We start from the raw sequence: 23896 nt of genomic DNA, 5'->3' as shown, positions 1-23896 counted from the left end.
GGATACTACTCTTTATCCTCAAAAAGAAAAGGAGTACTTGTGGCACCTTAGAGACTAACCAATTTATTTGAGCATAAGCTTTCGTGAGCTACAGCTCACTTCATCGGATGCATACCGTGGAAACTGCAGCAGACTTTATATATACACAGAGAATATGAAACAATACCTCCTCCCACCCCACTGTCCTGCTGGTAATAGCTTATCTAAAGTGATCATCAGGTGGGCCATTTCCAGCACAAATCCAGGTTTTCTCACCCTCCACCCCCCCCCCCCCCCACAAATTCACTCTCCTGCTGGTGATAGCCCATCCAAAGTGACAACTCTTTACACAATGTGCATGACAATCAAGTTGGGCTATTTCCTGCACAAATCCAGGTTTTCTCACATCCCCCCCCACCCCCATACACACACAAACTCACTCTCCTGCTGGTAATAGCTCATCCAAACTGACCACTCTCCAAGTTTAAATCCAAGTTAAACCAGAACATCTGGGGGGGGGGGGGGGGGTAGGAAAAAACAAGAGGACACAGACTACCTTGCATAATGACTTAGCCACTCCCAGTCTCTATTTAAGCCTAAATTAATAGTATCCAATTTGCAAATGAATTCCAATTCAGCAGTTTCTCGCTGGAGTCTGGATTTGAAGTTTTTTTGTTTTAAGATAGCAACCTCCAGCGCATTATTAAGGATCTACAACCTATCCTAAAGGATGACCCAGCACTCTCACAAATCTTGGGAGACAGGCCAGTCCTTGCCTACAGACAGCCCCGCAACCTGAAGCAAATACTCACCAACAACCGCATACCACACAACAGAACCACTAACCCAGGAACTTATCCTTGCAACAAAGCCCGTTGCCAACTGTGTCCACATATCTATTCAGGGGACACCATCACAGGGCCTAATAACATCAGCCACACTATCAGAGGCTCGTTCACCTGCACATCCACCAATGTGATATATGCCATCATGTGCCAGCAATGCCCCTCTGCCATGTACATTGGTCAAACTGGACAGTCTCTACGTAAAAGAATAAATGGACACAAATCAGATGTCAAGAATTATAACATTCATAAACCAGTCGGAGAACACTTCAATCTCTCTGGTCACACAATCACAGACATGAAGGTCGCTATCTTAAAACAAAAAAACTTCAAATCCAGACTCCAGCGAGAAACTGCTGAATTGGAATTCATTTGCAAATTGGATACTATTAATTTAGGCTTAAATAGAGACTGGGAGTGGCTAAGTCATTATGCAAGGTAGCCTGTGTCCTCTTGTTTTTTCCTACCCCCCCCCCCCAGATGTTCTGGTTTAACTTGGATTTAAACTTGGAGAGTGGTCAGTTTGGATGAGCTATTACCAGCAGGAGAGTGAGTTTGTGTGTGTATGGGGGTGGGGGGGATGTGAGAAAACCTGGATTTGTGCAGGAAATAGCCCAACTTGATTGTCATGCACATTGTGTAAAGAGTTGTCACTTTGGATGGGCTATCACCAGCAGGAGAGTGAATTTGTGTGGGGGGGTGGAGGGTGAGAAAACCTGGATTTGTGCTGGAAATGGCCCACCTGATGATCACTTTAGATAAGCTATTACCAGCAGGACAGTGGGGTGGGAGGAGGTATTGTTTCATATTCTCTGTGTATATATAAAGTCTGCTGCAGTTTCCACGGTATGCATCCGATGAAGTGAGCTGTAGCTCACGAAAGCTTATGCTCAAATAAATTGGTTAGTCTCTAAGGTGCCACAAGTACTCCTTTTCTTTTTGCGAATACAGACTAACACGGCTGTTACTCTGAAACTCTTTATCCTGAAACTCCTCCCCAATATCACATCAATGTCTCTTTACAGCAGCTAGAGCCCTCTCTGCATACCACCAATAGGTCAGCAGATATTCACTTTTGCTTATATCAGAGTTCAGCAATTTCTATTTTTTTAATTCAAATTTTTGGAAGGAAGTGTGTAATTCACCGCTGCAGGTGGAATAAACTTAAAAACACTAGCATCAGAAGGCTGTTGTTTTAAACTGAAGTCAATTTACTTTGGCAATGATATGGACAAAGCTTGCAAATACATTATTTACAGTAGCATTTTATGTGATCTAGTACAGAGAAATTACTCTGAAAAAGACCACTTGTCCAGTCTTAGATTTCTACTGTTGTCAAATTGTCCAGCAATAACTATTCCAAACAACAATCAAGCCACCTCAATATTTGTTTCCCAGTAGCCATTGCAACAAACAGTAGTTAGGGTTCTGTTTCACCAATCTTCTCAACTGTTAATATGAATTGTATTTTTCTGTTCTGAAGAATTTAGTAACATAAAGGTTGACACTAAAGATCTCTCATTCGCTCATTTCTTCTGCTAGATGAAGTGTGTGCAAAGTAGTCACTGAATAGATCTTGATAGATACACCCAAGCATCATAGCTGGGGTGTTGTGAACAACAAAACTAGCAGTGCTTTCTCTGTCTGTCATCTGTTGAGAAGATGCATGAAAGTACTCGTGTAACAAGGGCTTTCAATGCACTGGTGCCTTTGTCCGAGGCAAATATTTAAACTGTATCTATTTAAGGGGTGTTAATTCTTTCAGTAGACAATGTACATGAAGTGCAGAATGTTAGCCCTATTGCACAGGCTTTCTGTTAAAGTCACAGAGAGGGGGAGAAGCCCTCTGTCCTGAAATGTCATTCATAATGCTCCTTCCTACTATCAAGGAATGAGAGATTAACATTCCTGCCTCAAGTACGGGGGTGAGTGGGGGTGGGGGGGAAGAAGGGTCAGCTAAGTCGTATGGATCATATTTATGCATATTTGAAATGAATCGTGTCTCTTGGACACTGCTGGGCCCTTTGGAAAATCTGACCCTCATTTAGGTGCCCAAAAGGGAACTGAATGCATTTGAAAATCTGGCCCCACATCCCCCTTATCAGCATTAGCAAGATGTCTTCAGTTTAGCTGCCTAATTACAACTTATTTCATGGGTCTAGGTTTATTTTTTTTATAGAGGCCTTCTCAGCATGTCCCCACTGAAGTCAGTGGTAAAGCCCCCATTGACTTCAGTGGAGTCAGGATTTTACCTGGGGTGTCCAGGATCTGAAATATTATAAAATGGGACTGTTCCTCTGCCAGACAGTAAGTGTTTTGTCTTGCTTCCCATCCCCAGCACCGGGCTTGTTCCACCATCCCTTTCAGAATGAAGTGACTTTTAAGCAGCTCTTCGGCTTCTCTTACAGGTCCAGTAGGCAGAACAATAAACTCCTTATAAATTATCTGCTTCTGCTGCTGGGATCAAATAAAAACAGGCATCCTACATATGTCTTAGTACACTCAAAATAAAGGGGGAGTTTGTGGGCTTGTCATAAGGGGGAAAAAAATCAAGACTAACCCAATTTGTTAATTTTCACCCCAGTAGGAACCTACAGGAACACCTAGGTCTAGGGAAATATGCAAAACTCACCCAGTGTGAAGGAACTGCCAGTTCTCTAGCAAAAGGGATGAAGGAAAATAACTTGGTGCTTTATATGCCACTGTCTTCCGTCTCATCCTTTGTCTGTTTGGACTGTAGGGTCTTTAGGGGTAGGGACTGTCTCTTATTATGTGTGTGTACAGTGCCTAGCATAATGTGAACATGATTTCAGTTGGGGCTATACTGATGATAATACAAATTAATAAAACAAAGACCAATTATTCCACATAAACCAGCCATTTTCAGTCCTGAGCCTGTAGTTCTTTTTGGCAACATTCCCTTCAGAATTGAAGAGGAGTTCTGCCTCCATAAGTAGTCTAAGATTTGGCTTTTCAACAGCCACAAATATTTTTAAAGATAGAAATTACAACACACATGATTACAAACAATGCTTTTAATACTTTGTGCAGAGCCATTCCAAACATTTTACTCTGTTCTTACAACAATAATCTCTGCAAACATTTAAACGATTCCACATTAAGTGCTACCCATAGAGTATATCCATATAAGGATATACACAGTTTGAAATGTACACAGTTTGAAACCCGCTGTCTATATATGAATGAGGTGATCCCATGCAAAATGGGGGAAAAAAAAAGTCAAACGCCAAAATACCACAAATCTGCATATGACACGTAGTAATAGATAAGACATGAAAACTAACCTTATCAGGAATAATTTCAGCAGAGATCAGTAACAACAAATAAATTTCTAGTCCTAGCATTCATTTTATTAGGCATTTCAACCTGTATAATCTGAGATAAATTATAATTCTGGACTAATAACGGAAGTGAAGGGCCAACAATACTGGGTTCTATTAGATTACAGTGATTTGATTTTTTTTTATCTCATAGTAAACACCATGTAATTCGAAGTGTACTCATGCCTAACTTCATAAACAAAAAGCCATACTGTAACAAAATATGTAGAATAAATACAAAGAATGCATTTCTTTTAGCATGTTTTGTAGGCATTAATGTATCATTCTGTTATGGTACATAAACAGTTACAGCAGCTTAGTATGACTCCTGTACATTATAAAAGTATTTTAATTTCTGATAGGGTAGTGGGTTTATTTTTCAAGTCAATTCAATTGTATTAAATCCCCTATGACATATGTCTTTTGCAAATACAAAAGAATCCATACACAACCTAAACCAACATCAGCATCCATATAATACATTAAAATGCCAATCAGAACTGAATAAGGGCAAAAATTGCTACAGATTTGACTACTACTAAAAAAAAGTCCAAAAAATGCTATCTTTTGAGTTGGTAATAAAATAATTTTTTTATATAAAAGAGGTAAAATCCAGTGTGTTCTGGAAAATTCTACAGTCCAAAAGATAATGAGGTAGATCTTCCAATGCTTCAAATTTACATGGGAAAAAATGAAGACGTGAAGGAACTTTTCCATAACTATTTTAAAGATAGCAGTTCCCTTGGGTTGGAATCTTAACTGAATATTTGCCTTCCATAACAGAATTTGATAACTCGTACAAATACGTTTCAAAACCATGTCCTGTCTTCAAAGAAGAAAACCAAAAGGCAAATTTAGAATCATGAATCATAGCCAGATCTTCTTGTTAGGTAATATCTGTCAGTTCTCTGTTTGAGTAGTTGATTATGTCGATTAAAAGATATTGACAATAAATGAGAAATAGAAATACCCAACCTAGTTATAATAAATTGGAGGGTCTTTTACCATGAAAATAAGGAGTACGCTGGTGGTTCCTCCATCTCCTGAAGGCAAAAATGGGGCAATCTATAATCTGGAAAAGTACAAATCTTAGACCAATATTTAAGAAAAGCATTATAAGCTCTACTAAAATGCCTCACCTTGGCATATAAAAAGAAGGTGAGGTAGAATTTAGGAGAATTAAGTGTCCTCAAAAATGTATTGAAAGATCTCTAAGGCTAAAATTTGTCCCCTAAGTCAAACTTCAGCTCCATAGAGTATCTGAGAAATTATTTTTGCATTAAAAATGCTTAGCACTCGGGCAACTCTGTTCCCGTCATTTGAGCGGGTAAAACAGAGAACCCCTTGAGCAGAGCTATGGTCCCTTTATTTTAAGTCTTTATGGTAAGGGGACCAGTGGCCAGAATGATAAAACTTTATCCCTGAATAAGTAAAAACAGAGACTTGTTCTACAGGATGGCCTTCTATCATCTGCTCAATTTGCGGAGGGTAGTTTCCAAAAATCATGACCTTGGTCTCCTTATAATTGAGAACCAGGTCTTTAGAGTTACAATAGGAGGAAAAATGAGATGATAACCAGTAGAGGCCTCTTGGAGTTTGATATAAAACAATCTATATATTGTAGAATTATTTTAATTTCCTACAGGGTAATGGGTTTATTAGATGTACCTTGATACTTTTCACCAAGATTGCTGGCCCATTTTAGTCACTTTAGTATCATTTGTCTTTATTAATGTATTCCATTTAAAAACTATTTAATCTACTGTTTGTGCATCTGTATGTACATTACTATTTCTCAGTCCAAGCATTCATAGGGGATATAGATAAAGAGTAATGTACATGCTCTATCTTATAGGGGTGTGTGTATGTATATATATATATATATATATATATATATAAATTTACCTATATACACACACATAAGAAGCAATAGGTATCTCTGAACTGTGAATTAAAAGGTTGGAAATCACTAGACTGCCTGGGATATGTTTCTGTCACTTTTTTGAGTTTCAAATTTATATTAAATTCATAGATGTGAAATAGCCTTTTATAGTTTGATTTGTCCATTTCCTTTTCTCTCTGCCTCCTTGTACTGGAGTGATCAAGGTCTTCAGTCACAATTAAAAGCTGCAGCTGCACTAACAATCTTATATTTTAGCACAGACATTTTGCTCCAATTCAGATGTGTTTACACCTTTCGTTAGCTCTTTACTGCTCCACGGGCATTCTGTTTCTAACTTTCATTTAAAATCACTAAACACACACACACACACACACACACACACAGAAAGAAAAGGAGTACTTGTGACACCTTAGAGACTAACCAATTTATTTGAGCATAAGCTTTCGTGAGCTACAGCTCACTTCAAAGCTTATGCTCAAATAAATTGGTTAGTCTCTAAGGTGCCACAAGTACTCCTTTTCTTTTTGCGAATACAGACTAACACGGCTGCTACTCTGAAACACACACACACAGGTTATTACTTCTCTGTCATTGAAAGTTAAAGCATCTTGAAGGCTATATCTGCACCTGTCATAGTGATGACCCTAAAAACACTCTCCTGAGTAAGGTTTTGCAAGGTTTGGCCCTTTCTTTTGAAACTATAGGAAGCAAATTCTACTCTCAGGCGCAAGTATGTCTTTTGGTGCAGTGAAAGTGGCCTATATATCTGTCTGAAGGCTGCATTTAGCGATAATCAGCAGTTGTGATACCTCTCCTCTGTTACAAATCTTTTTGACATCACAACATTTCAGTTTTCTTATACTGTATGTCTATAGGTTTGCCCCTGCTCCCATTGACATCAATAGCACAACTTGCATGATGTCAGAGAGTGCAAGATAAGGCCCTTAGAATTCTGTGCCTAACTGTAGTGAACTCTAGGGTCCTGATTCCACTCTGGGGTAAACTGTGAGAAACTCAGTTGAACTGAATGGACACAGACTGAAGTAAAACCAGTGTGAGAGAAGAGCCAGGGTACTTAAGGAGTCCTGATTCCTCTTCCGCTTATACTGGTGTAAATGAGGAGTAGCTCCACTGAAGTGAATATTGAAGTCTCATACTGGTCTTTCATTGATGTAAGATCAATAGGAGAGTGGAATAAGGTCTCGTTAACAAAGTGTAATAAGTGTCAACATCATTGCTAAATGATAAACTTAAAATACCAGAAACTAGTGGCAGATCAAAATCAGAATCATGTGTCTAACTGCCTCATCCCAAAGCTTTGGGAGTTCAGACATAATGGGACTCAGACTAAATGGAGGAGTGGTACAGATTCTGGAAGACAAATACCACCCAGGAGGTTTTGCAAAACCAAAACTGTGTCCTACTTTTGTCCAGTTCTATCAGAAATGTACATAGGATGTAGGCATGCCATTAAACATGAAATCAAACCAGCCCTTCCCCCAAAACAAACCAGCCCAACTCTGCTGGCCATTTTAAAGGTTCTATCACATTTACATATGTTATATTTTTACAGAAGAGTGAAACCAGGAGCTGATCTCCAAGTTAGAATTTTTTTTGTTAAAAAAAAACAACTCCTCCAAACCCTTTGCCATAATTAATTTGGTTAGAAACCTGCAAATAAATGGCAGACTTAGTGCAGCACAATTTGAAGGAAGTGGCTGTAAAGGAAAGAAAGAGAGAGAGAGAGTGCTAAATGTGTCGGTCAAAAGAGAAAAAAGTAGAGTCAGGAGAGGCTTATTAGGAGGACAGGGATTGAAAAGATGAGTTACAATGATGACAACGTATTCTTGGTAAGTTTGCAATTCCTTTCACGGGTTCTGCTGTTATTGGCAAACCACACAAGCCTCATTCATCTGGGCACATTTATTCCTAGCTTAATCCCCATGAAATCAGAGATGAATTTGGCCTGTGGTGTTTAGGATGTCATCAGAAGCCCTTTATGGACTTATGGCCTAGCAATATACAGTTGCATATACATAATTCTCTATGTAAAATTCATGTGTTATATATTATAAAAGAAATGAAAGGTAGCTGTTAATTCCAAGGCTTATAAATATGTCAGTGGGTTTTCATAACTTCTTAATAAATTACAAGAACAAACTCAAGTGGTTTATGATGTCACCAGACCCACATGCTGCACTGTACTTACAATTAAGTTGTGTACCTTGCAGGTTTCTTCTGGTTTTCTTTTTAACAGAATAGATACAGCCCATTTGTTCTTTGCACTGATATCTTCATTGCTTCCTCTCTTCCATATTGTCTTTTAACCACTTTTTTGTCCCAAGTTCTTCCTCTACTTAAGAACAAAAATGTATATATCTCTAAACTAAAAAGAACAATTGCTGCAGCAGCTATTTTTAATCAGAGATGGGGCTGAAGTAAAATCAAATATCCAAAGTTGAGCAAAGCTCAGATTTTATCCGAATCCTAACCGTGTGGCTGCCCACCCTCCCACATCACTAATGGTAGAGCTGGTAAAAAAAATGGGGAAATGATGATATAATTAAAAAATTTATATTTGTTTCCCCTTTGATCTGTGCTTTACAGTTAGCATCCATGTCTGTTTTTAATAGTGCTTCAGTGTTTGATCACAAAAACTAGACACAGAGCAGGCTAAACCTTGTAAATAAGATTTAAAAGTAACAAACCACTTTTACAGCGCTATTTAACACCATTGATAGAAGGAAGGGAAAAATGTAAGCTCTTACTTCGTAAGCTGCAATTTAGAAATGCCATGTCACCTACACAGAGCCAAATTCCGATCTCAGATGGTTTATTAATTAGCTATATTAGTTTGTGGTCAGTTTTGGTATATATTGGTCTAGTGACAAGTGATTTTTGGTTGCCTCAATTTTTGAGTGCCAAAATTAGATACCTTAAAGTGTGGGTGCTCAGAACCTCCTGAAAATCATGCTTCGGTAAGGATGCTCAAAGTGGGCACTCAAAATCATTGATCTCTTTTGAAATCAGAGGCCATTATATTTGGTTTGCATTTAATTTTCCAAAGAAGAGAGAAGATGTAATAATAGCCAGTGATGTCTGGAAACTGACTCCTACCATGTGACTAGGAGGTCTCTAATTTTATAATCCTGAACCAAGCTATGTACCTGGGGCCAAGAAATACAGACCATTCTCTTACCAGCACTCTGGTGTGTCACACCCTTATTAAGTTATGTATAATACATCATTTAGTGGTATATTTAGTAAAATTTAGCTAAAAGTGTAGTGTGACACGTCAATATTGAACTCTGCTATTAACGAGAGCTGATCCAAAAAAAGGTTAAGTATATTTCATGAAAAACTTGATTTTATGTGATTAAAGAGTTTCATAACTTCATTTTTTGACAAAAATAATTTTGAACTAAATCTTTTGAAAAAAATTAATTTTGGGGGAGGGTAGTTATATCAACATTTTTTGTTTTAAATTTTCATCAAAAATGGCAAATTTCAAATAAACATACTTTTACAAAACATTTTGATTTACTTGAAACATATTTTGATTTTTTTTTCTCCCAGTTGAAAGCTTTCAACCAGTTCTTCTACTAACCTTTACTGAGACGAGGGGTAAAACCACTTGTTGTATTGCGACTGTATTTTGTAAAAATGATCAGGGATATGCATTAACAAAATAAGAATTAGCACTCTACTCTGCTCTACTCTACATTTCTAATACTCTGCTGTATTGAAATGCATGTATTCTGGGCCTGTTCCTGCTGCCAGGATTGATTTGTTCTGACATTGATTTCAGTGGAAACAGAATCCAACACTTTACATGAGGAGAGAGAGAGAATTCTAAATTACATTCAATTTTATGACCTCTTAATTTAAAATATGGGGAGTGATGCATCCAGTATTAAATAACATATGTTGTTGCATTAATTTGTTCTTCTGAAATCTTAAATAAATGAAACAAATTAAAAATAAAACCATTTCCATTAGCCAATGAACTGATCCTCAAACAAATGCATTTGAAGTGTCTCCTGTGCCTTTATTCACACACATACGTATACAGACTTTGTGCAATGAAACAGGTGTCTTGTTCAATAAAATGGTCTGATTTTTTACTTTCATATTTATCTGGAAACAAAAAAAGTTTAGATACATACAGAGAACATTAGCAGCGCTCCAAGTCACATTTATAAAAGCAAATTAGATTTTATACAAATGAAACTGGTGTACATTTCAATGAATATTTTTACTCAGGCATTAATTGACTGTTTTTAACAACAAAGATTAAAAAGCCAGTCCAAAATTTTAACACTTTAATGCATTTTTAAATTATGTATTTAGTCATAAACAATTTTAAAAAAATACTGGAACAAAAATAATTTTAAAGTAGCACATGTACTTTAGATCAGAAGATGGTTTCATATATTTTATTAGCTTAAAGGACACAGAATAACACTACCTAACCAGAACTCCAGGCATGCATGTACATAAATATATTAAATTAAAAGTAATTATACACTTAAACATCCTTTTGTCTAAAAAAAAAATTAAATCCACAGATTAACAATAAATCCAACTCTATGCATTTACCACTTCATCAAGACACAACTGTTCCATTTTAAAGATATTACACATATATTTGTTAGAATTTATATGCATTATACATATATTATATATTACATAAGTGTGTATACATACATGGTCTTCAATTATAATATAATACTTTGCACTTACATAGCACTTTCCATCTAAAGAGCTCAAAGCACTTTACAAAAGTTGGCATTATCACCAATTTGCAGATCAGAAACTGAGGCACAGAGAGATTAAATTACTTGTTTAAGATTACACAGAGAGGCAGTGGCAGAATTAGGAAGGAAACCCATGCTTCTGACTCTAATTCCTTTGCTCTAAACATTAGACCATCCTGCCTGCCTAAAGAAATGACACATAGCACATCGTGGTTTGTAACCACATACTTAGACATATAAACCTATGGATTATTGTCCAGATCCAACAAAACACTTAAGTACCTGCATCACCTTAAGCACATGATTTCAGTGACACTACTCCTGTACTTAATATTACTCGAGCGCTCAGTGCATTGCTGGATAGGTGCGGTCTGTAGGTGTTAAGTAATGTACAGTAATACGATATAAAGATACTTAAACATAGTTTGAGTGGAGATATTTTCCCACATTTAAAATGCATGTACAGTATTTGATAGTTATTGTCAAAAAATATGTGGGCATAGCAGGCTGACTGGGAGAAATATTGTCTCTGATGTTAATGGTGATCATTGCAAATGCAGCAATTGAGTTTCCAGCTGTTATGACTGTTTATCTTGGTGTGAATAGGCTCTAGCTTGTACTATGCCGGGCCTGTATTACGTTTTGTGACTCCTTCTAGAAATGTCTGGACTAACTGCATTTGTATGTCATACTGACGCATCACCTTCTGATGCAAACTACTTCCTACTCTTTGTAGCAACACACATTCTCCATATAAAAAATAAAAAGAGGGTAAGGCAAACACAGCTCCTACACTCATGTGCATGCATGCACTTTCTCTAACATTTCAAGATGTCCTGGGGATCTTTGAAATTTTAAAATATTGTTATATCTGGTATTATGTCAGTTTTATTTTTATTGAAAAACTAAACAAGTGGGAAAATATCCTAGACAATGTCAAAGAAACTTAAATATTTAATGCACGGGACCACATTTGTCACTCGGAATGGGATGGATGTTTGCTTGTAGAATTTAAAATAAAAATCTCATGCAATGTGATACCATCTTGTTGACTTGAACACATTTCTAGTGTTATTTTCCAATATATTTGTTTATAAAAGTCAGTATATGTACTGTAGGTATTGTAGTACACATATGTTCAGTGCAGAGTTTTCTATTAGTATACATGGTTTGATGATCGCTAGAAATATATACAGGCCATTCAGTACAATAAAATCTATCCATTGGTCCTTTCAAACCCAACCCTGCAGTCCTCCTGTAAAGAAAACTCCTGCTGAAGTCTGTGGGAATTTTGTTTGAGTAAGGACAGCAAGTATGGTGCCTTTATGTATACAGCCCATACCAGTAATTAGTAATACCTTAGAAGTGGGCTGGGGATGGATGAGTGATCAGTCTCTTTACTATTTAGTGAAATCTCACATCATATCTAAGTCATTGCATGTTTGGTATATGTCACTACTTAGGTATGTATATTGTGCTGAAAAGTGGTGACACTGTTCTTTCCCAAGACAATGCATCAGTAATACTGCCTTGTAAGTCAGAACATTTTTTGTAAATCCACATGGAATTATTTGCAGTAATCTGATTTCTTGGAAGATCTTACTATGAATATATGTCATGTCAAATTCTACCACTGGATATGTGCATACAACACCCTTTGATGTCACCCATTGATGTGTGCATATCTACAGGCATAATTTTGCCCAGTATATTGTGTGCATGTATGCAAACACCTATGCACATGCTTAACATTATGACTGACAGTAGTCACATTGAGTCCAATGGGACTGCTCATGGTAGTAAAGTTAACTACTTGTGTGTTTGCAGGATTGGGGCCATAGATTGGATTGGAATGGTATAGCATTCTTACACCACATTTGAAAATGTGTCCAAGGTTCTAGTGAATTGTTAAGTTCAATAGATGAAATCCTGGTCCCTTTGAAGTCAATAAAACTTCTGCCATTGATTTCAGTAGATCCAGGATTTTACCTTATATGTCCAGTTGGGGTTCACTTCAGTATGTTGTTATGGTTAGCTCATAAAATGGGACCATTGGCATTTTTTTTAGTTACCTTCTTGCCTAGTTGCTGTATTCAAAAACCTAAGATAAGAACAAGTGTGTGAAAGGGGAATAAATTACTATGGGTCAATTGCTACACATTTTTTAAACAAATAAAAAATTAATATAAAAATCTGACAACAGAATAATATCCTCACATAACTGATGGCAATACCTGTAACAAAACACAAACAGGACTAGATATGCTCTGTACCTAAAAACAGGCCTGGATCTGCCGTCCTTGCTCTGGTAAAACTTTCATCAAGACTAATGACTGCCGGAACAGGCTTGAAAGGATAATGTATGCAGTGAAGTCCTGCCGCTGAATAAGTGGATATCTTCTGAGGACTAAAACTAACGTCATTGGGAGTCTTTCAGTTGACTAGAGTGGACTTTAGATCAGGCTCTCAGAGAAAGGCTAAAGTAATGGAAAGCTAAGCATTCAAGTGGTCTCCACTCTTGTTTTCATACTTATACACTCTGAAAAGTAGAGTTAGTCAAAGTTGTTTGAATAAAACATGTATTCATTGAAATATTCTCCAGTTCTCCCCTGGAAAATGATGAAAATTTTATCAAAACCCTGTTGACTTTTTCAACATTTTTTTCCCAAAACTTTTTTTTGAAATGTTTATCAAAATAGGGTTTTTTTAATCAAAAAGTAGGTTTTTGGTAAAATGGTTAAGAAAACCTGGGTTTTGGTAAATAAAGAAAATTGGTAACCATTGGTAACCATTTTGCCAATGTTTAGAATTTAAAAAATTCATTAAAAATCCCTCAAGTAGATCCATTTTGAAACCTACCAAATGGAAACAACTTTGAAATTTCAAAAATTTGTCATATTTTTCTCATTTTTGACCAGTTCTTCTAACGAGATTATATTTTTACTAATTCAATAGACTATTAGTTAACATTAATGATGATTTTAAAAATATCTAATACCTTCTTAAATACTCACACAATCAGTGAAAATTTAGCTGAGCAATATTTCTTTTTAGGCAGCATCAGTTTTCTCCCTTAGGCCCCAATCCTGCAACAGCGTATGCATGTGACTAATTTAGTACATGTGAATAGTCCTCTTCAACTCAGTGGGACTGCTCACATGTGTAAATTTACTCCGATGCTTAAGTGTTTGCAGGATTGGGGCCTCAGGCACACAGGTGTGCAAGTTAGCGTCATCCTTGTTAATCCAATGCTAGGGAAAGAGAATTGTGAGGATCCACATTCCTTCATTCTGGGGAATCCCCTTCTATTTCTCATTTGACGGTTCTGATGGCTAGACTGGAAACAATCCCCTTCGAAGCTGATGCCAGCGTTGTTTTTTGAACTACCTGACAGTTTGACTGGATAATAAACAACGGCCCAGCTCAAGCAGGTCACCTCCTTGACACAACTGAGCTTCATGATCTAAAGAGTGAGGGACATGAGACTGCTACTCCTGAACCACAGCACATAGTGAATGACTGATGGCAACCAAGCCACAGTATTAGAAGTGGAAAAAAACCCAACCAATCAACCAAAAAAAAAAAAACCCACCACAGGCAGAATAATCAAAAGTATCACTTTTAAAAATACCAGTATTTTGTTTAAATTCTGCATGTAACATGCCATGGGAAGGCCACTTTAGTGAGGCATCTGTCTATAATATGGATTAAAAAATAGTGAACAGAAACAGCATGGAAATACTGATCTTTGCTTTGAGGAAAGAGCTATCACACCAACATTAACAGAAGTGAATGGGAGAAGCAAAAGATGCTGAAGTTATCATGGCTGCCAGTAGAGAATAGTTCTCCCTGATATTGATATTTGGATAATTTGGATGCATGGAATACAGTAACCTCTGAGGACTTGTAGACACTGTGGACCAACATCTGCTCTTTGATGGGCACATATAGTTCCCTTAAAACCAATGGAAGACGTTTTGTGCCAATCTGAGGGACAATTTTGGGCTAATAGTTGCAGTTGGACAAGTCAAAAAAATCAGTTTAGTGATTTTTGTGACTAGAAAGTACAACAATTTGGGGCTGGTTTTATGACAAATTCTTAACAGAACAAGTCTGCATCTCAAATATTGATACTGTCACATGTGGAGTAGAGAAGATGGCTCAATGGATGTGCAAAAATTAGACCTTCCACCAGATCAGTGGTGTATGCGACTTTTTTCAGGAAAAGGGAGAGGAAAGAGAGAAAATGAGAAATATAAGTGGGTTCAATCCAGCTGGGAGCTAGAATAGAGTTATGTTGATATAAATACATTTTTCCTCTTTGAGGGGAAAGACACCTGAAGGAATGTTTGAAATATACAGTGTGCTGGAAACAAAGGCATGGATGTGTTTCATAATGACCTTATTAAACTAAAAGACAGGAGAGAGAAGAAAGAAACTCAAGCACATGCTAAAAACCCTACTTGGTCTCTTTAGCTATTTGCCCCATTTAGCCAGTTTCATTTGGAAGCTCTGTTTTTTATGCTGGAAAACTCTTACTGAATACATAAGATAGCTACAGGGTGACCTAACTAGCAATAAGAATGCTACAGAAATAACTTAATTTTTGCATGTCAGTTCTCTGCAGTCAAACTTCTTTAACATTTTAGACTATCAGGTCAGGAAAAGGTGAGAGGAGGGTGATCTTAGTTTACTCACCCCTTTCAATATTTAGTGTAATTTCTTTTGAAAAATATGCAGTTCAAACATCTAATGAGAACATCTCCTCCTTTCTAATGGACAGTCCTCATGTTATGTTACACACCCTTAGGGGCTTAATGGAGAGAGGCCTGCTTCCACAGGATGGAAAAATTGTTTAATAATGCAATGAAACACAAACTCCTCTCTATCTCCCCCTTTCCCCTCACCCCCCATATTTGAGACCTGTTCTTAGTAATAAGTATTACAATCTTTCTGGAATGTGTCAAATGGATTTTATTTTATAAATTGATATGGATGTTTAAATTTTTAGGATGGAATCCTGCCTCACTGATGTCAACGGGTGTTTTGCCATTGATTTTGATGGGGCCAGGATTTTACCCTCTGTCTTTAATAGAGTGCTGATGTCTCTTTTCACCAGTAACAGAAACTAGGGGCCATCTGGATACTAGACATTTTGTTGGTATAAGCTAACATCTGTGACTCTGCATAACTACTTACTAGAAGAATTTAGTCTTTTACCAAAATAGATAAGGTCACTTAGGGCTTGGTTCTTTTCAAAGAACTTGAAAGTGACTCGTAAAAATGGTGTATCATTCCTCTTCAGTTAGGTACTGAAAATATTCAAGAGTCACTGCTGATATGAACAGATTTCAGAAGGGTAGCCTTGTTAGTCTATAAGTTACAGCTTGGAATTACTTTTGTTAAAGGAAGTGAAAAAAGTGCTAGTTGGGTTGGATGTTTAAATGTTACAAATAATACTGCGGTAACTTTATTCTTGTTTTGCTGACTCTATGAAGAGTATAATGCATAATAAAACTGCACAATTTGACAGATTTAGACAGCTGGCTCATTCACCAGAAGTTCACATTTTGTTAATGTCCACCCACGTTGAATAAGGGAAGATTAGTTGGTAAGGTCAATTTACAAAAATGGTTGTCAGGACATTTTTTTTAATTGTAAAACTTTTTGTGATGGAATTCAGTAAAAAGACTATAGGCAGAAAGCAGTGGAGACAAAGAGCTGCTATTAACCTACAGATGCAGGCTATTGCAGGGTTCATTGCAAGATTTGTCACACTGCTTAGCCAATGAAGTGTTAGTGTGACTAGAAAGGACCACCCTTTTCTGGGGTAAGAGGGCAATTTGGTCTCCATGCTCATTTAATCCTGAGACTTCTTTGAATAGACTGTCACTTGAATCTACATTGTGCAAAATTATGCATGCACTTTTTAATGCAGACTATTGTTCACTAAGCACTCAACCAAGATTTCTCAACCAATTTCCATTTGGCATGAGGTCAGCTAAAACCCAAGTAATCATATATGGAAGGAAAGTGTAGCTTTCTGTTCACTTTAGCCAGTCTCTTAACACAGATCGGGACAAATATCAAGCATGCTTTCCTTGCAAATTTCAGATGTATTAAAATAAGAGACTGAAAACATCCATTAATGGAAAATTAGTTACAAGTCACTGTCCTATAAAGGTCATTTTCTTATGGGTGGGAAATCTTGCTGGAATATGTTAGACTGCATTGCTTAAACCACTATCCACTGTTGATACAGGAACAGCAATTTATAGGGCGATGATGGGAACACTGTGGTTGTTCTGTTTTCTCTTTGTAGGTAAGTTTTTCTGTAAGGCAGTAGTACAAAGGAAACCTTATATGTGATAGATATGAATGCTGAGATCTGGCCGCACATGATGGGGGATCAAGGGGCAGGGGCGGATTGGGGGTGGTCCCCCAGTCTGAAGGTGTCTATAGTTAAAATATTAACTAATGCTTTAAAAAACCTGAATACAGCATGTACACCAAATTTATTGATACATTTACAAAAATTAATTTTTTGTTAACTCTTCAAGGAACATTTACATTTAAAACCATATTTGGCAATAATCGTCATATAACGTTTTTACAAATGACATTTTATGTACCCAAGATTTGCTAAAGTGAGCTCTTGTCCAGTGAAGTTCCATTCAGTGTGAAATCTGTAACAGTCTAATCATGTATAATCTGGGCACTCCTGTTATAGTGAAAAGCACTTTTATAAACATTTTTATGGTATGCTGGAATTCTACAAAGATTGATTGGTGGTTGCTTTTTCATCCGTTGTAAAGGAATACATGTTGACACAAGGATACATTTCTAAATTAGATCCACAACACATTTAAGAGTGTTTGCTCTCTCATTCCCCGTCATTCCAATTAAGTTGGTGAAAAATGTAACTTTAGTATTTTACAGGACATGGCAAAGCTGTTTCATCTAGGTGATGTCTATATTATAAAAATAAAATAAAATAATATAAATATGTAACATGAACCCAGTGCCCAATGTTAAATAAAATATATGATAAAAAGCAGACCTTCTAGGATGACTGGTTTTGAAATACGCTGATATAATTTAATTATTAAACACTTGAAACAGTTTTGATATTAAGTTGTGATAACCAGATTTCTGCATCTATGCCAGATAAAGAAGTAAGTGCATAACATTCTGTAATAGAGATACATTGATGAAGGTGAAGGTTACAAGCTTACAATTAATTGCCTATTTAGGACTGCATTAAGGAGTTTAGAAATATTCTCTCATAGTGTAGTTCATTTCACCTTAAAAACTGTTATAACTAAATTTAATGAAATCCAGCAGTTTGTACGGTAATGTTTCAAAACTCCTCCCTTTATTGTTATAATCAGATAGTTAAAGACATAAAATTGCTGGGATGTCAAAGAATCCATTATGACACCATAAGAGTCCTTTGATGAAAATGTGGTTGAAGTGGAATCACTGTGTAAGCTATTTCACGTGAAGAAATATATTTCAGAAATTCCACTAGTTATGCAAGCACACTTATGATGGGGTTTTGTGTGTGTTGTACATCTATACAGATGTATGGATATATGCACACATGAAAAAAAAATTATCTGCACATGTCTGGAAATTATAGTTAAATTAATAAAAGTAAATTGAATCACCGGTGTTTATAGCAGGATAACCGTCCTTTTAAAATGACAGAATTCAAAATAAATGCCCGTTGAAAATGTAGTATCCAAATAGTCCCAGAAACTATACAATGTAGCTGGTTAGATCCAGCAAATAGGATGTCATGTCTATAATCTGATCAAGAATACCTGCCCTTGTCACTCTTCGGATGTTTCTATCCACTTGTTCACACTGGGGGCCAAGATATCCTTTTTTACACAAGCACTTATTGGGTCTTACACAGACACCTCCGTGTCGACATGCTGGATCACATTTTGCTGTGGGGGAAAAAATATTCTAATTCATGTTGAGAATCTTACTAAGAAATAAAAAAATCAAAAGCATGCACATGACATGAGAGCTACTTAGCGCCAGTGACTGTGATGATAGGATAAAAAAAAATTACAAGTACGGAGTATGAAGACCAAACTGGTGCTAAAAAAAAAGTTGCAGAATGGATACCCAGAACTGTGAAGGAAATAAATACTGTTTTCGTGCTCCTAAGAGGACCTCACAAGTAATGGACTGTGAAAATAAATAGCTATTTGACTTATGGCAAAATTTTCAAAAGCGTTTAATTGACTTAGGCGCCTCGGTCTCATTTTCAAAAATGACTTAGGCACTTGGAAATCTAGGGTTCAGGTTTATAAAGGTATTTAGGCATTGCTCTCCCTGGCTTAGGTGCCAAAATCTCATTTTCAAAAGTGACTTAGGTGCTTTAGCACCTAAGTCCCATTGACTTCCAGTGAGACTTAGGCATCTATGTCAGTTAGACATTACAATGCTGAGCAAAGCAACACCTACATACATTTAAAAATCTGGCCCAAAGTCACTTTTAAAAATGGGATGTGGGTTCCTAAGTCACTTAGGCCAACATTTTAAAAGGTATTTAGGTCTTGCAGTGCTCCTCATAGCAACACCTAACTGATTTAGGAGCTTACATCTCATTCTTAAAAGTGATTTAGTCACTTAGCAGCTTAAATCCCATTGACAGTCAATCACTAAATACCTTGAAAAATGTGGGCCTGAGGTACTTTGTGTCTCTTTAAAACAGTGGTCCCCAGCCTTTCTGTGGGAATAGCACATTCCTATTCCCAACAGACTGTGGCGGGCGCCAAACACCCTGTCGCCGAAATGCCGATGAGAAACAGCAACGCTTCTTGGCAGCATTTCGGCAGGCGGTTCTCAGATGACCGTGGGCGGAGGCGTCATTTCAGTGGCGTGGTGTCCTGGCGGCGCACACAACTGCCCCAGCGCCATTGCGCCCGCGGGCACCACGTTGGGGACCCCTGCTTTAAAAGATACCTGAATATTTACCACTGCAATTCTTTATTACTCAGTTTTTTCAGTTTTTTAACTGTAAACATTATATTGAGTTCCAACTAATATTAGCCAAACCAACTATAAATAACTGCAATTGTATAACGTCTTTTAGCCCTTTGTTTGGGATGGACAGTATTATGATGAAAATATTCAGATGTTTTTGTCATGATGATGCCACCCTGATGATATTTAATGATGTCTAAGACAAAATAGATGAGTAAAAAGTCAGGTCTCTTGGTTTGCATTACTAATTTCTATTTTTCACTGTAAGGCCCTCTTAGAACCAGATTATTGCCTCCCAGTTATTTACTTTTATTATTTAGAATACGTTAGTGGTGCAAGGTCCCATGCAGGGATCTAAGCAGCATTGCTAAGTGTAGTCTGACATGTAGTAAAGAGAGAATCCTTGCTCTTTCCTAAGTTGCAGGTACTGGACTATATCAATCATCCTACACCCAACCTGCGAGAAGGGGAGAGATGATTAAGCACCCCATTAGATTCACAGCGGAGTGCTTCTTCCTGGAGCTCCTTTGGGCAGGGAAAGTGGAAAGAGTACTGTCCAGAATACAGACTTGCAGAATTTAGGGCTTCTGTGCAGAGGGTCTGCCTTTTTGTGCTGCTCTATGGGATTCTCTTCCCATCTAGTGCTGTGCTGCCATCATCTGTTTTACTTGCTTTTTATTGTATACCCACATCCTTGTCTGAGCCATCATTGACATCAGCTCAGCTCTGGGATTAGGGTTTGTTCATTAACTTTTGCTTCCTTTGATGACACACCCAGAGTAAAGTTACTGAGTTCCAGAAAAAAGTTGGAACATAGATTTAAAAAAAAAGGCTTGGCAACAATTTGACAGCTTTATAACCCAGAGAATTTCCCCAGTGGATTATAAACATTTTACAATTATCAGGTATATCTTGTGCTGAAATATTTATCAAATTCTCTTTAATCAACATATTAACTAGAAAGAAAAGGAGGACTTGTGGCACCTTAGAGACTAACCAATTTATCTGAGCATAAGCTTTCGTGAGCTACAGCTTACTTCATCAGATGCATGCAGTGGAAGTGAGCTGTAGCTCACGAAAGCTTATGCTCAAATAAATTGGTTAGTCTCTAAGGTGCCACAAGTCCTCCTTTTCTTTTTGCGAATACAGACTAACACCGCTGCTACTCTGAAACATACTAACTAGAGTCACTGTATCTTATAGGGAAAAATAAAATAAAAATGCAAAGGCATTTTAATAAAAGACCACATCAAACTGGCTGACTTTAAAGTATGCAAAAGAATAATTGAAGGGACAGATCCTGCAGCCCCTTCTGAGCAGGTAACTCTTATTTAAGTCAGTGGTAATTCTATGTGGGGGGAGACTGCAGGGTCAGGGATTTAGGACCAGATTTTTCAAGGTACTGTATTTAGTTGCCTCATTCCCTTTGATTTCAGTGAGAATAAGGCACCTACATGTCTCTTGAAATCTGATTCCTAATTTATATTACTAGAATTTCCTTTGTATTTTACAACATGGTTGAAAGGTAAAATAGGAGTATATTGTAGTCTACACTATTATTGCCATTAATTAATGGAACTCTACATGCTGTACTTAAGGATCTCACATTGTAGCCTTAAATATTACTTATTGTAGATTTTTCATCTAGAGTCTTCTACTTCACACATCACCACAGTATCAAAGCGCCTGTTTGTTCTGTGCTTCTAGAATCTACAGTAAATTTGCTTTATCAGAGATTTTATCTCAGCAAGTCATTAAAGGCAATTTTTGGGGGAGGTAATTGCTATTTTCACTCATTGCCATGAATCTAAATACTAACCAGTTCTGCAGAATTCTCCTTCCCAGCCTTGATTACAGCAGCATTTTCCAGTTGGAGTGCAGTGCCCATTCCGACAATGCCTTGAGCATTCAGACGTCAATATCTGTGCAGACTGAGCTGTTCTTTTGCATTCTTCAGGGACTAAAGGTCTGTAGAAAAATATGCAAGCCAATTACTTATTTAAAATCAGGGTCAAGGGGAGAGAATGCTTTCACACGTGAAATAAAAAAACTTGCTTTTTTCTCTTTTTCCTCTAAAGAATGCAGTTTAAAATGCCCATATAGAAAAGCTTAGTTTTGTATAGAAAACATGTGAATACTGTAAGTGAAAACAAATCTCTTTTCACATAAAAGGATTATAAGAATACTGTCAGCTGAAATCTTTTCAAGACCTTATCTTGAATCATATAATTCCTTTTCCTGCATTCAGACTGTCACTGTTGACAGTGAACATGGAATGCAAACTGTACTTTTTTCTTAATAAAGGCCTACTCCTTTTCTCATTGGTAACTGTCACAGTTTCAGGGTAACTTCACCTGTATTCCCCCTCCATGGTCCTTAAAGGATACCCACTTAGGGTTTGTGGTTCCCAGTTATGAGCTCTCTTGGGTGGTGACTTGTGTGTGTCTCTCTCTCTCTCCTGACCGGTGGTTTTAAGGCTGCACTGCTCCCTGCCTTTCACTGTGATATCCCGGCCTAAAGGCCAGCCCCTGTGCTTTTCTTTCTTCCTAAGGGCTATGATCACCGTAATGCCAGCAGTTACCACATAGCTCTTTCTAAGCAAGCACATTTATTCTTAAGGTAAAAACTTTAAATGGAAAGCATATAAAAATAATACAAGTTCCTATGCACATGCTAAAAGCTTGCTAGAGGTCATCCATCAGTCTTACTGGGCCATAGTAGGCCAAGTCTTTCCAACCCTTCCATAAGGGTTGGGGGTTCCTGGGACAGAAGGTCCTGTCCATCTGCTGGATCAGAAAGAAGACCCTGAGTCCATTGAAACCCAGACTTTTGATACCACAAGCCATTTCTTTGTCTATTGGTTTCTGGGAAAAGCAGTTTGAACTAGAATATGCAAGACTCCTACAGGGTTGGTACCTCACTGGAGGTGTTTACAATCTGAGTGATTCACCGTAATCACCTCTCCCCTGTTCTTAGTTCCTAGAGGAGCTGTGGCAATCCTCTCTCCAGGCATTGCATACAATCCCTGGCACATAGTAAGTAATACATAATCTACTAATACACTTAACGCAATATGGTCTCCAAAGATATTGCATGTGGTTGCAATATCTGTCACATATATCAATACAAGTTTTGCCATTGACTTCAGTGGGAGCAAGATTGGGTTCTAAGGGAATAGTTATTTTCTCATAACCATCATTCAAAGAAGGATGAGACATTTTATGTTCTTAGCAAAATACAGTACAATGCATCTTTGTGTGCAGTGTTGATGGAGCCGTGTCAGTCCCAAGATATTAGAGAGACAAGGTGGGTGAGGTAAATCTTCTATTGGACCAATCTCTTTTCTGTTCTCTCACCAACAGAAGTTGGTCCAATAAATGATATTACCTCACCCACCTTCTCTCTAATGCATCATTTCATACAAACTGTCTTCTAAGGTATTATTCAGAATTAAACAATATGTATTGAGACCACATATGAAGGCAGCACAGAACACCAATGCTCTGAGAGTTGAACTGCCTCCTGAGAAGCTTCCCTGGTGGAGCTCAAGAATTTGATTTTATCTTAAAAGGCCCTAAATAGTTTTGGAACTGTTTAGCTAAGAGGCTGCCTCCCTCCCTGGGCCCGTACTGCCACTACTGAGATCAGCAGCAGTGCTTAAGTGAGCTAAACATCCTCAGTACTGGAATTCACTTTCCACACTTAGTCTGTTGCAGCCTGGAATTCTTTCACGTGCACTGCAGAGTTCATCTTGTCTCAGAGCCATTTGGAGAAGTTGGGGTCCATAAGGGGAGGAGCTGGAGGCTGAATGATGATTTAACTAGGGTACCATCATATGGCAGGGTTAGTAACTTTCATTTTTGCGGGACTGTCTTTGATTTGGAACAATTGTATTTATTTAATATATATCTGACAAAGTATTTTATTGAACACTTTAGGTTTTTAATTATGTGGTTTAAATTTTAAGAGCTGCCTAGATTTCCGTGTAGATACTTGACAAATCAATACAATTTACACTTAAATAATAATGGGCGAGGAGCCGAGAAAAAAGTATAGGAAAGGAACAAA

General features: G+C 37.3%; 2 protein-coding genes across 8 annotated transcripts in view; one reads left to right on the top strand and one right to left on the bottom strand.

The window, feature by feature from the left end:
* ANAPC10 (anaphase promoting complex subunit 10) overlaps positions 1-23896 on the top strand; it is a 301756-nt gene that overhangs the window by 158681 nt on the left and 119179 nt on the right. The window lies entirely within an intron of this gene.
* The window catches only part of HHIP (hedgehog interacting protein), an 87372-nt gene continuing 80471 nt past the window's right edge, over positions 16996-23896 (bottom strand). Inside the window, exons 12-14 of one of the 2 annotated variants that reach the window (XM_073341236.1) lie at positions 21648-21796; positions 18652-18780; positions 16996-17796 (exon numbers count right to left, since the gene is read on the bottom strand). In XM_073341236.1, the coding sequence (XP_073197337.1) occupies positions 17786-17796; positions 18652-18780; positions 21648-21796 (289 nt within the window). In that variant the 3' untranslated portion in view covers positions 16996-17785. Of the gene's footprint in view, positions 17797-17968; positions 18781-21647; positions 21797-23896 lie in introns of those variants that run through there. The other variant, XM_073341234.1, reaches the window with a different exon arrangement.

Source organism: Lepidochelys kempii, chromosome 4 (genome assembly GCF_965140265.1).
Source record: "Lepidochelys kempii isolate rLepKem1 chromosome 4, rLepKem1.hap2, whole genome shotgun sequence".
In the NCBI taxonomy this organism is placed as follows: Eukaryota; Metazoa; Chordata; order Testudines; family Cheloniidae; genus Lepidochelys; species Lepidochelys kempii.
Note: the sequence above shows the minus strand (reverse complement) of the source record. Positions and strands in the feature narration are given on the sequence as shown.